At 37.0% G+C, this 12,223-nt stretch overlaps 1 protein-coding gene across 1 annotated transcript; it reads right to left on the reverse strand.

Moving 5' to 3' along the window:
- Window positions 1-77: 77 nt before the first annotated feature.
- On the reverse strand, window positions 78-12,127 carry LOC108884455 (integrin alpha-M-like). The gene is given in 31 exon segments (XM_018678345.2): window positions 78-771; window positions 953-1,063; window positions 1,143-1,256; window positions 1,490-1,600; window positions 1,702-1,782; window positions 2,020-2,118; window positions 2,236-2,305; window positions 2,423-2,509; window positions 2,597-2,676; window positions 2,777-2,875; window positions 2,976-3,117; window positions 3,637-3,710; window positions 3,989-4,114; window positions 4,230-4,384; window positions 4,494-4,636; window positions 4,864-4,997; window positions 5,105-5,317; window positions 5,418-5,564; window positions 5,678-5,814; window positions 6,502-6,622; window positions 6,764-6,837; window positions 7,150-7,300; window positions 7,720-7,870; window positions 8,322-8,356; window positions 8,358-8,468; window positions 8,616-8,743; window positions 9,599-9,713; window positions 9,853-9,923; window positions 10,052-10,149; window positions 10,272-10,374; window positions 11,958-12,127. Coding segments are annotated over 31 exon segments (3,417 nt in total). The 5' UTR covers window positions 11,995-12,127; the 3' UTR covers window positions 78-672.
- Between the last annotated feature and the right edge of the window lie 96 nt (window positions 12,128-12,223).

Consider the following 12,223-nt stretch of genomic DNA (forward strand, 5'->3'; position numbering starts at 1 on the left):
TCCCCTCAGTTCATTTTGTGATGTGGTATATTCGATGGTGACGATGTGAAGATGATGAAGAGAAGATCTCCGCTGTCTTACTTGCATATAGAAGTTTATTGCAAAGGAGTCCAGCATCAAATCAAGCACTGTGAGAGCTTGTGAGAGGATCCGAGCCAATATGGATCTCTCTCCTAACAGCTCTCAGCATCAGTATATATATATGTTAATCGTCTTTACGATTTATAGCGAGACATCGGGCTCTCACTCAATGACCTCACTTTTTCCAAGAAACAGAGAGAAGAGAGGAAAGGCCCTCTCCCTGTTCCTTATGTGTATATGTTCATGGCTACTAACCTAAACATGAACCCAAAGAATAGAAAGACATACATGGAGCTTCAGGCATTCCAAGAGAGTAAAAACCATATATGGAACATCAGACACTACAGTGACACCTTGTTTTAGTCCTGACCCCCAGGTTTGGAACCTCCATTAAAGAAAATACTGAGTGAGTGATTTCAGTTCAGTGAATTAAAAGTTGTGGTAATGGTGCAGATGCACCAACCAGTGATCACAGAGCCACTGTATCTGTTGGTACAGTTTTGTGTTTTGTGGTCATTTGCAATCAGCAGTCAAATATTATGAATGTACTGGATTTGGAAATAGTCTGTTTCAGTGGGATATAAACTGATTTTATGCTTCTGGTGAGGTCGCAGCTCCATCGGCCTGTGGATCTGCTCCTTCTGCTCCTTCATTAATCATCTCCTTGTATTTACTCTTGAAAAATCCAGCCTGAGAGCACGAAGCAAAGAAAATTATATAGAAACACTGCAATCCTGCATTAGAGCTGCATCATAGATAAATGAAAAGAATCTAATCAGATGAGAGAATAATAGCTGAACATTTGAAAATGAAAAGATACTACATATATATATATATATATATATATATATATATATATATAGTGTCTCACCTTATACAGGCCAGCAGTGAGTGCAGCCAGTAAAACCAACCCTCCTAGCGTTCCTCCAACAATCTCTTTGGTGAAGTCTGGTTCTGAATACACCTCTATCTCTGCCTCAATCTGAGAGGTGAAATGACAGAATGTGGATCAAATTCAAGCTCATTTAAGACACAAACAAGAGAATTTCATGTGTAATCACCTTGCGAATGGGAGGGTTGTTATTAGACCCTGTTGAAAAGAAGATGAACTGGTTACTGTCGTACTCCAGACTGGCTGTGCTGGTCAAAAGGAACTTGGCAGACTTAAGTCCAATCTGTTTGAGAGATAAAGAGGTGTAGGATGAGCCTTTTTCACTGATCTTTAGTGATGTTCAAATTTATTAGAAATGTAATTAGAAAATTGTTAGATATTTTACTTATATTTTACCACTTTATAGTCCAGACCTCCTGTAATCAAAATACTTCCAAATGCAACATTTTGTTATCAGTTAACAAAATGTTAACTGATAACTCAGTTTGTTAAATATTAGAAATGCACATAAATTACCTGCTCTATCCATCCTGAGCTAAGGTTGGCAGAGATTATGTAGTTCTTTCTTTCGGATCTTCCCATGAACCTTGTGCACTTGAACACTCTGCACTTGGCTACAGAGCAGTCCTGTGGGATGGTTAAGAGAAGGCAGACAGCACAGGAAGCTGTAATATACATGTATATAATTAGATTAAATTCCAAATTGGAGATGGTAGAGGCACACTTACCACTACTGTATTTTTCTGTATCTGAGCAACAAAATCTGTGACATTAGGTTCTTCATCTCTGTCTCTTTGGCAGTCTGGAATCTGAAATAGAGTCGATTTATGTCAGTTTAAAGGTGCTATATGCAGGTATTTTAGTTTAAAACATTAGAAAACCAAGTAAAATTATCAACAGTATGTGAAGAAATAACTGTTTAGATGTTACAGAGAGATATTTACTGCAGCTGTTAATGCTAACATTGGCAATGTAGCCACCCATCCCTGAAGGTGTAGTTGCATAAACACCCACATAAAAGAAATTTTTGGGATGAGTAACTTCACCTGCAAACTGTTCGAATCCACCCAGATGTCTTTATCACCAAGCTTTACTGGCACCTTGATCACTACAGTGAAATTCAACGCTCTGATGTCATTTGTAACCTGACAGAAGGAGAGAAAAGAAAAGGATGGTACTTAAGAGGCTGCATTAAAGTCAAGTTTAAATGAAGGTCATGGACATTGAAATAATGTTTGATATCGTCATATAAGATATTTTACCACAATTGTTTGTTGGATTGGTTTCTGCAAATTATTCTTTCCAAAAGTGAAATTGGTGTAGCTGAGGGTACTAAACGAATTAAAGACAGACATATTAAAAAGCAATATTATGTAATACAATGTCAACTTAAAAATATTATTACTTTTTAATTCATTTTTGTCTTGTCTCATACAGAACAACACAAACCTTTCAAATGTAACAAATATGCTGTACTTCACATCAATCCATTCCTTTTTGTAAAGTTCACTTGAAGGGGATTGATACTGATTCCCACTAAAAGAGAGGAGCGACATTAACTGTTGAACAGATACACATGGCGTTTGCTGTGCAGTATTGTTCTTATAGGCAGCTGAACAGTACCTGGTAGCGTTAGCCGTGACAAAAATCCTCCTCTCAAGTTGACTGTTGGTTTCAATCCCATAGGAGACAGTGAAGAAAGCCTAAAATGAAAAGAATGAGAGAGCTCAGATTGCCTCAACATTTTGTTCAACTGTCTCTGCATCGATGAGGAGAGATGCTGCTTTATAAAAAAACACAAACCTTAGCTCTGTTCTTGAAAATAGGCTTGTCAATTGTGCACTCTGTCTTTCCTCGTGATAAGCCGTCTTCACTGTCCACAGAGTTGCATTCAATTCTTCCCTGTATTAAAAACAAATGAAGAAAAGCACAGATCAATCAGAATTGGGGGAAGAGAGGATGATGATGATGTTATATACAGTCTATGATCCTGAGGCCTTACCTGCAGACTTGTGAACTTCCTGTAGGACAGCTCAGCTGGGTATGTGAGAATAACACGGCTGTTGTAGGAGTTTTCCTCTCTGTTCTCCACTGATACGGTGACATCCAACAGTTCATCAATGCCCACTTTAACCACTGAGGAACTGACAGATCATGAAAAAAAAAACAAGTCTAAGAGTCATGTTAGCAGCTCTGTGAGGCTGTACGCAACAATACCTTCACCTAAATGCTAACATTAGCATGCTAACATACTGCAATGTCAATGCAACATACTGATAATAAGTAGGTATAATATTTGCCATGTTAGTTTAGTGTTTTAGCACGCTAACATTTGCTAATTAGCACAAAACACAAAGTACCACTTTGGCTGCTGGGAATGTCATTAGTTTTGAAGGTATTTGGTCTTTAACCAAAGCACTGAGATAATAATTCATCTTGAGTGGGACATGATGTGTGTACCAAATGTCATGGCAGTTCATCCAATAGTTGTTGACATATTTAGTGTTTTTAGCCTTGCTAGCAATGCCGCAAGCATGGCTCACAACATTATGTAACCAGCAAGTATAAAAAGTTTAGTTAAATGTGCAAAGTTTTTGCCCTTACAGAAAAGAGAAATTAAACATGTGTCAACACTCAGGTTAGGCCTCACTTTAGAATCTCACCTGGTGAAGTTGAAATCTACTTTCAGGTTATCTACACATTTGTTGTCAGTGCCGCAGTTGATCTCAAACCCTATCTGTGGAACCAAGCATGAGGTAAAACATATTTGTTAGAAAGAATAACAGCAAACAGCTGACAAACATAATGACAGTTTAAGTCTGTCTGCTTCCTCTCACAAATAAATAATAATGATTCATAGCAGAACTCTAAATAGTAGCTGATTTACAGTGGTCAACTATGAAATGAATTCACAAAAAATAGTGGCCAAAGTGAACAGGTTTCTTGGCTTTATGAGTTTTGTTGTTCAGGTAATATTTATAAGAAAACATGTAAGTGTCTTTAAAAGTAACTTACAGGGTAAATGGCTGTTGTTTTAGCGTCCTGAGCGAGACTTGGTTTGAGATTTGTATCAGAGAGCACACCATCAAAGGTGAATCTGAGCTCATTGCTGAGTGAATTGAGAGCATCTTCTGGACAAGCCTGCAAGAAGAAGGCACAGTTATGAAATACTGTTTGTCAAGGTGAGGGTTGGTTTTGATTCAGTGTCTAATAACAGCATAGGTTATTAGGTGTTATTAGGACTTAAACAACTCACATCAATAAAGAATTTCACCCTGGAACATTGTCGCTGTCCTAAGTTAATAGCCAATGATTCTGTCTTCTCACGTTGTTTGTCAGTGATGTAAGCTCTGTTGTTTGGGACCTTACGAGTGGCATCCAGTGTGAAATTATAACGAATCGTTGCTCGAGCTGGAATAAATTAGAGTTTAATTTACCTGTTACTCATGCACACATATACAAATATTTAAATAGATGGACAGTGGCTCGGTGGTTCAGAAAAGTGAGGCAAATGAGGAACCTGTGTTTACTGTGGAGACTCTGGACATGGTAAAGCAGATTTCAGCTGTGTTCTCCAGTGGTTTTGTGCAGTCATCGTTTTGAGAAGGGATTTGTTTCGGGCTGTATGACACTGTTACTTCTACCATTACTATAGGCTTTGATCTGGAGATGGACAGAATAGGAAAGTACATGAGAACAACCTTTGGCTCTGTGATTAATAATCCAAATGAATACCAAACTTATTCTTATTTTAACTGCCAGATCAAATATTACAATATTACAAAGAGACTGAATGATTAAAGATTTATTCACTCAGCACACTGAGAATGTAAACTTTATAAACCTTATGGTTTATAACATAATGAATGACGTGAGTATCTTGTACTAACCTCAGTAAGACAACTGTGCCCTTTGAACCCACCACCAGATCAGGCAGGCTGTCCACACTCTGGTCAAAAGATGACTGACTGATCGATATACCAAAAAACTTCAGTCCTGACTTTACTTCAGATGCAGGAATCCTCTATGTAAATGGAAATGATTTCATCAGTCAAACTGAAAATTGTATAGATTTTAAATACAGTGGAAAACAAAAGGTCTCACACACTGGAAGTGTTAAATCTCACTCACCTGTGAGTACGTAGAACGGACTGTTCTTCCTCCTTCACCGAGGAATATGTAGATGCTGCCCTGACCGTCATTCTCCAAAGGTGCTCCAACTGCCAAATCACTGAGTCCATCTGCATTAAGATCAGGCAGCACAGCAAGAGAAGAGCCAAACCTTCCTCTGTCAGATACATCCCCTCTCAGAACTACCGGAGACTCAAAGTGACACTCGACATTCTGGTTGGATGAGAGTAAAGGATAAGAGTCAGTGTTTGCATGGGCATTAAAAACATACAAATATATTTATTTAATGGCTCCAAATAAAACTGTCATTTACCAAACGAACTAAACTGCAAACGTAAACTCTTCCCTCTCTGTCAGTGTCTGTGTACATGGGGGCAGATATGAGGATTAGGTCAGTGTAGCTGTCACGATCCACATCCATGGCACAAACCTCTGCCCCAAAATATTCACCAGTCTGAGACTGTGTAAGAAACAAACAATCACAGAACAATTTAAATCAAAGTATAAAACAACACCTTTTACTCAAGAGTCTTCACCACACAGACCATCCATCATCTCTCAGTAAATACACACCTGCCATGGATGTGGATCAATTGTCTGGCTTCTCTCGTTTTCTTGAACTCCCATCACAATTCCTCTGTGTTGATATCTTGGAGCACCAACAATTGTCAATGTGCCTTCTTTGGTTTTACCCACTGCCATGGAGTAACCTAGAATATAGGAGTCAAAGCCGTCAGCTAAAGTTTCCAAAGGTTTAGCCAATACAGCAGATTATCATTAGCTCTGCAGGGAACAAAGTGACAGCAATATAAATTAAAAATAACACAGTATGTGTTTAATTATACAGACTTAGAAAATAAAACGTGCTCTGGGTCACAACCTTGTTCTATATTCCTTACAGAAACCTTCATATTCAAAATATTCTTTTCTTGTCTGTGAGAGTGTTTGAGACCTAATTTTCTCAAACACTCAAGTCCATGTACCATGAACAATCTTCACATTGGTCTTCTTGATGACATTTGTAAAACCATCATCTTACTGGCTTTTTCACAACTCTTCATCATAACCAGTCTGCTCAGTGGCAGGTGTAGTATTTGTTTCTTCATTGGAACTGTTTTAGAGGGAAGATGGAGTGTCTTCTTTATCATAAACACTCTGCTTTTTGGTGTGTGTTTCATGTGGGACATAAACTACATATAAACATAAAAATGCTTTTTGAGATGCTTCCATTTACTTTGTGACTCCTTGTTCCTCGTTTGCTTTTCTCTCGTCCCTTTTACAAACTCTCATGTTTGATCTATGTTTGTCCAAAAGATGTAATGAAGAATTACAGAGGAGCAGTGCATTTACAAATCACCTCTGTATGCATTAGTTTGTTATTATTGTAATATTCTTACCCAGATAACTGTCAGGCTCCATAGACGTAGGCTCATATGAGCTCTGCTTCTGGCCTCGACTTGTGTATTTCAGGTATCCTCCTTTCCACTGGTTGGCACCAACAATAGCCGTCTGAACTCCCTGTGATTTAAACAGAAACTTGAAGCTAAATGCATGATAGATTCAAAATATGTTTTCTGTTGAACTGTGTTACTGGGTTTCTGTGTGTCTCAGACCAAACGTATTGTCCAGTGAATCTCTGGTTTGTTTTATTTTTATTACCCCTGGTATATAAGCAGCACTGAATCCTTCCTGAGCCATTTCCATTTTCAGTGACTCTCCACTGGACTGAGACCCTGTAACAGCAAAAGAAATGAGCTCTTCACTTTCTTAATGCCTCATGATACTACAGTCTGTATGTAAGCGGAAATACTGAATAATAATTCATTAATATTAATGAAGTATTTTATTGAATTGTTATTTATTTAATTATTTCTTTCTGTTGTGACAGAAACAGTGTCTGAGTATTTTCTCACTGTTCATGTCACAAACACAAAATAACTGAATGTTCAATTTGAAATGAATAAACATCATAAAAGATTTACAGTATATTTCAGCTGAAAATGTAAATATGATTTGAAGCTGTTGTGGTTAGTTTACATCTGTACCTTCAATAGAAAATATTTTGTCCTGCAGATTCTGTCTTATTGCGTCAAGTGCATCAAAGCTCTGTACTTGAAACACATGATTTTTTGAGGGATAAGATGCAATGGTAGCCAGTTCCCCTCTTGCTCCAACATCATTAAATGCAGCCCCCACCTAGAGATGTTGAGAAAACATATTTGAGTTGTTTCACTGTGCAACAGAGTTGATTTGTTTACTTGTTAATGGACACTTGATAAACTAAAGGTTTTTGCCACATGTATTTAAATACTGAGTCCATGTATATGCATCACTCTCAAATTGACTGACAGGTTTTTAATAGACGAGCCAACTCTTTACAGAAACTAAATCTAAGATAACACTTCCCTAAAGATGTAAAAGCCTTTTTTGTAAACTAGACTCATTTCAAATTCACGGGGTCAGAGAAATTAGAGATTGGACCTTTAATGTAGTTGTATTGGTGGTTGCTGCAACTTGAGCTGTATGTCTTAGTTAAATGTATAAAACACATACAAGGTCTATTTTTAGAAATACATTTTGTACATTTGAATTAATTGAAAAATTTAAAAACGTACCCCGATCGCAAAACGCACAATGTTTTCACGCTCAGCTAATCTTGCTACATGTGGCAATTCAGCTCGGTCATGAGACGCTCCATCAGTAATGACTATCAGGATCCTCTTCACATTTGATCTGGAACCTCTTAGTGGTGTGAAAACATTGTTGCTGTCAAAACAAGAAAGACAAAATTTCAATTAACTTTTCTACTGTGGATTTTGTAGTGTTATAAAGTTAATGAAATGGATGTGTATGTTAAGATTTTGTCGCTTTGCTGAACATCTGCAGTTTGTCTCAGTGATGCAAGTAAATTGGTTTAATTTTCCACATTTAGCTCTGCCAGTTGTCCAGGAATGTACATAAAAAATATTTTTATGTGTAACCCCATTTGGGACTGCACTCCCATGCAGTGGATGAGAGTTGTGAAAATTTTAGTGTATTTGGTGTTTTTTTGTTTCTTTGTTTTGACAGGATTAAATGTGGAAAAAGAAGGTGTATAGTTCATCTGTCATTATGTGGATCAGCTTTAACAGACACTGAATATAAAATTCCTGAGAAGCTTCTGTATGGACAGGAAGGTACAGACAGAAAATCAGCATCATGGTTATAATATACTTACACCACGGATTTGATGGCCTTAGCTGTGTAAGTTCCCCTCCCTCATTTGATTTATGTAATCAATGTTAGACTTCCAGTTTCCAGATTTGAAAAAGTCATCAAAGTAATAGTGGATATGAGGTGAACTAGAATACTGAGCGACAGCAAACTGCAAAAAGAGGAAAATAATTATAATAACATAAATATCTAACAGTTGTGAAAACAGTCTCAAATTGTTCATTTCAACATTTCAACAAAAATGAATTCTCTGAGTCTGTGCAACAAGTAAACTGACAGTGAGAACAAAGTCTCTTACCTGTGTGCCTTTTCCCACGAACGAGCGGACCAGATTTTTCACAAAAGTCTTCATTGTTTGAAAGTCTTGACTGGATACGCTGCCTGAACCGTCCAACAGAAATGCAATGTCTGCTTCAGTTCGACACTCTGTCAAAGACACAGGTTAGAATCAGTTAATCAGTTTTTCCAAACTCATTCCAGGCTTCTCAATAAATGAACTAAACCTATATTAACATCCCTTAACGTCCTCTTGAAGACTTTCATTATACCAACATTATGTAGGTGACTACATCAGTCATATCTTTTTATTTTTTACTGTGTGTTTTACAACTGTAAATATAGTAACTGTTGATGCTAAAGTGTTCTGTCATATAATTGGACATAATTGAATCATAACATACACAAATCTGACATAAGAAACACAAGAGGTGTGTGGGTTGACATTTAATTATAATGACTAGGAAGGAATTAAGAGAAAATATTTGACATTCATTTATTTTCTTTTTAATCTAGACAGGCCTCTAGAGGTGTTCCTAAAACTCATGTCAAATATATAGCTTTAAAGTTGTGACCACTGTTATAATTGCAGATATTTAGTTGATATTTTTCTTTGGTATCTGCAGGCAGTCATCATCCTACAGAGACCTGCTTTTAAACTAAACTCATCCAGTCTCAGCAGAACCAGTGACCTGAGTTCAGACCTCCAACAGTCCTGCAGCGTACAACAACAAGATACTTCAGCCCAGGACTACATACGGTAAGACTTTAAACTTTACCTTTATTTCTGCAAAAGGTTTGATGCCAAAGTTAGTTTTATTATTTTTAGTTTAAAATTCATATGATATTCACCATTGTTTTAGTTTATAGATGATAACACTAATTTAACACACACTTGTTGTGTGTACATCTCTGGAAAGAAAACAAAGAACTTAATTATCAGACCTTTTTCACCGCTGCCTTTATTATGGGTACATTTTCACAACCTCAACATAGTGTATTTACCTTGAAGTGAAGAAGGCACTGGAGGTCCAAGACGATTAGACCGGTCTATCTGAAAGCACACACCGTTGTACATGGTGATACTTCTGCAATCCTTAGGGATGGTTGGGCCACAGACCTGAAAAGAGACAAGATCACACCCTGATTAACAGACAAAACATTTTCAAGCTGCCAGAAGATGAGAGAGACAGAGAGGATTACTGACTGATCTCTGCATCACTATTAACAATATTCTGTAAATTTGTAGTTTAACTCACCATAGTGTTTTGTGTGGTGGGGTCAGCTATCATTGTCAAACCAAGGGACATATTGACTGCAAAATTTGGCACTGAATCGAAAACATTTAACAGATATGTTAAGACATATGTAATGTTTAAGTAATACAAATGTTTGGTGCAAATACTTCATAGGTTTCTGTACTTTCTGTCAGGACATTAGAAATGAACAGTTGCCTACCTTGAACTTGTAGATTTTGGCAGGTTCCAAGGGAACACTTATATATTTGCCCCCTTCCATCCTGTGAATACTGTTCCAGGGGAGCACTGACAAGCAAACTGAGGAAATAAAACCAGATAAACATGTGAGTCCAGTGAGCACAGTGTAGCTAAATAAACCCAGTATTTATTATATTAAATACTGTATATTTCTGTCCTCACTGCAGTGAGACATGACTTACTCTGACTGTCTTTGCACCACCTGGTAGCCAAAACCTGCAGCTGTGGTACTCCAGGACTTCCAAGCCACAGGATCGACATTGAAACAAAGTGCAATATTTAGCACTGAGAAATGAAGAAGAAAAAATCAGTCTGAATTAAAACCACTATGTGTCTTTTTTGACAACACCACTAGGGAGCAGCAAAGTCAGAACATTTCATTTCTAAGCATAGAGGCTCTAAACAATTATTCATTTAAAAAAAAAAAAAACCTTCAAAATTACATTATTAAGCCAGTTATCTGCCTTTCTGTTTACTTTTAACTCTTATTCTTTATAATATTTACACCAGTCTTTAAAATCAGGAAAGACTATTGTAAAAAAAAAACACTGAGACTAATTTGAATGTAAAGATGCCGTATACTACCTTACATGGAGACATTTAGGACTTCCTTCTATGCATACATTTTCTAACACTGAGTGACTTTGTTTCACAGATCAAGTTTCTTTTTTCCTTTTCTGGCCAAAACACTAGGTTCTCAAAAGTATGGAGAAAAAAAAAAACATTCTTTGACTGCCAGACAACACATTTTCTCAACTTTGCAAGAGATTTTATGAACAGATAGTTTAACCTCAGACACTGGTCTGAAATATCTGGTGGATATTAATGAATTTTTGTGGCCTTCACATTTGGAAATGACAAAATGTGGTTGTTTTCTTGTCACAGCTTTACCAGAAAATAAATGGATACATAAAAGTTAATGATTTCATTGCTAGTGAAACTAATAGCCTCAGGTTCTGCTTTTTCTTGTCACCGGCCCAGCCTCGGTTAGGCTACTGAAGCCTTTATTACATCAGACAGACAGTAACAGAAATGTTCTGTTATAGATCACAGTTGGCCAACATGCGCTTAATTCTTTTTTTATTTTTTCTTTCTTTTTTTTATTTTTTTTGTGGTTTGACACACAGTTTTATATGAAGCCACTAAATATATACTGCACATGACTAAACCACCCAGGACCAGAAAATATCACTTAGGCTCCTGCAGGAAACCTGTCATTTCCCCGCTATCATGCATAAGTGAGATAGATGGGTAGAATATGTTGTGATGGTTATGATGTGTCTCATGGTTTCACAGGTTGTGCAAGGGCGTCAAACGCAACAGTGTTCACTTTCATGAGGTGAATTATGTCTGTTGCAGCTTCATGACGTTCAGTTTTAATTCAAACATCAGGATAATTTAGGATGTCTGTCTCTAAAAGCAACCCTGCACACAATACGCAGGTGTATATAATGAATAGATGGCAATAATAATTTAGACTGTTGTAATGTGTTCCTGTTCCTGCTCTTTGCCAGATTCTTGCTGGTGTGATCTATTTGCTATTAAGTGCTGTAATCCTTAATGGGACATAATAATTGCAGGGCAATTGCTGGTGATGCTGTTAAACCAACATCATACGTTTAGAGGGCCATAACCCAGCAGTCATAAGTGTGTATTTACAAATGAGGTTGTGTATGTTTCATATAGTCAATATAGTCATTGATATTTTAGCCCCGGTGCTTCCATCATACTATGGAACATAACATACATACAGCTGAATATTCAAGTGAAATAACAGGATCATATTTTCACAGCTGTCACAAATATTCTAATAAAATACAAATTAATTCAAATAAAAGACACACTCAAAAGGTTCAAACTTGTCTTACCTGACAAGAATAGTGTAGTAATAATTATCCAGTCCATTGTGTTATTCCCATTGGAAATGCTAATGCTGTGATGTATGCTCTGAACTCATATGAATGTATGTGAAAACTATGAGAGGTAACTCTACTACTTCAAAGAGGGAGATGTCGAAAGCAAAATGCAGAAATCAAAAGGTGACTGCACAAACCCAAGATAACCAGTTAGAGGAACTCATATGTAGGAGGGGTCACAACATTGACACACTCTTTCTGTTTTATATGGGCATGCT

This window comes from Lates calcarifer, linkage group LG23 (assembly GCF_001640805.2).
Source record: "Lates calcarifer isolate ASB-BC8 linkage group LG23, TLL_Latcal_v3, whole genome shotgun sequence".
Classification (NCBI taxonomy): Eukaryota; Metazoa; Chordata; class Actinopteri; family Centropomidae; genus Lates; species Lates calcarifer.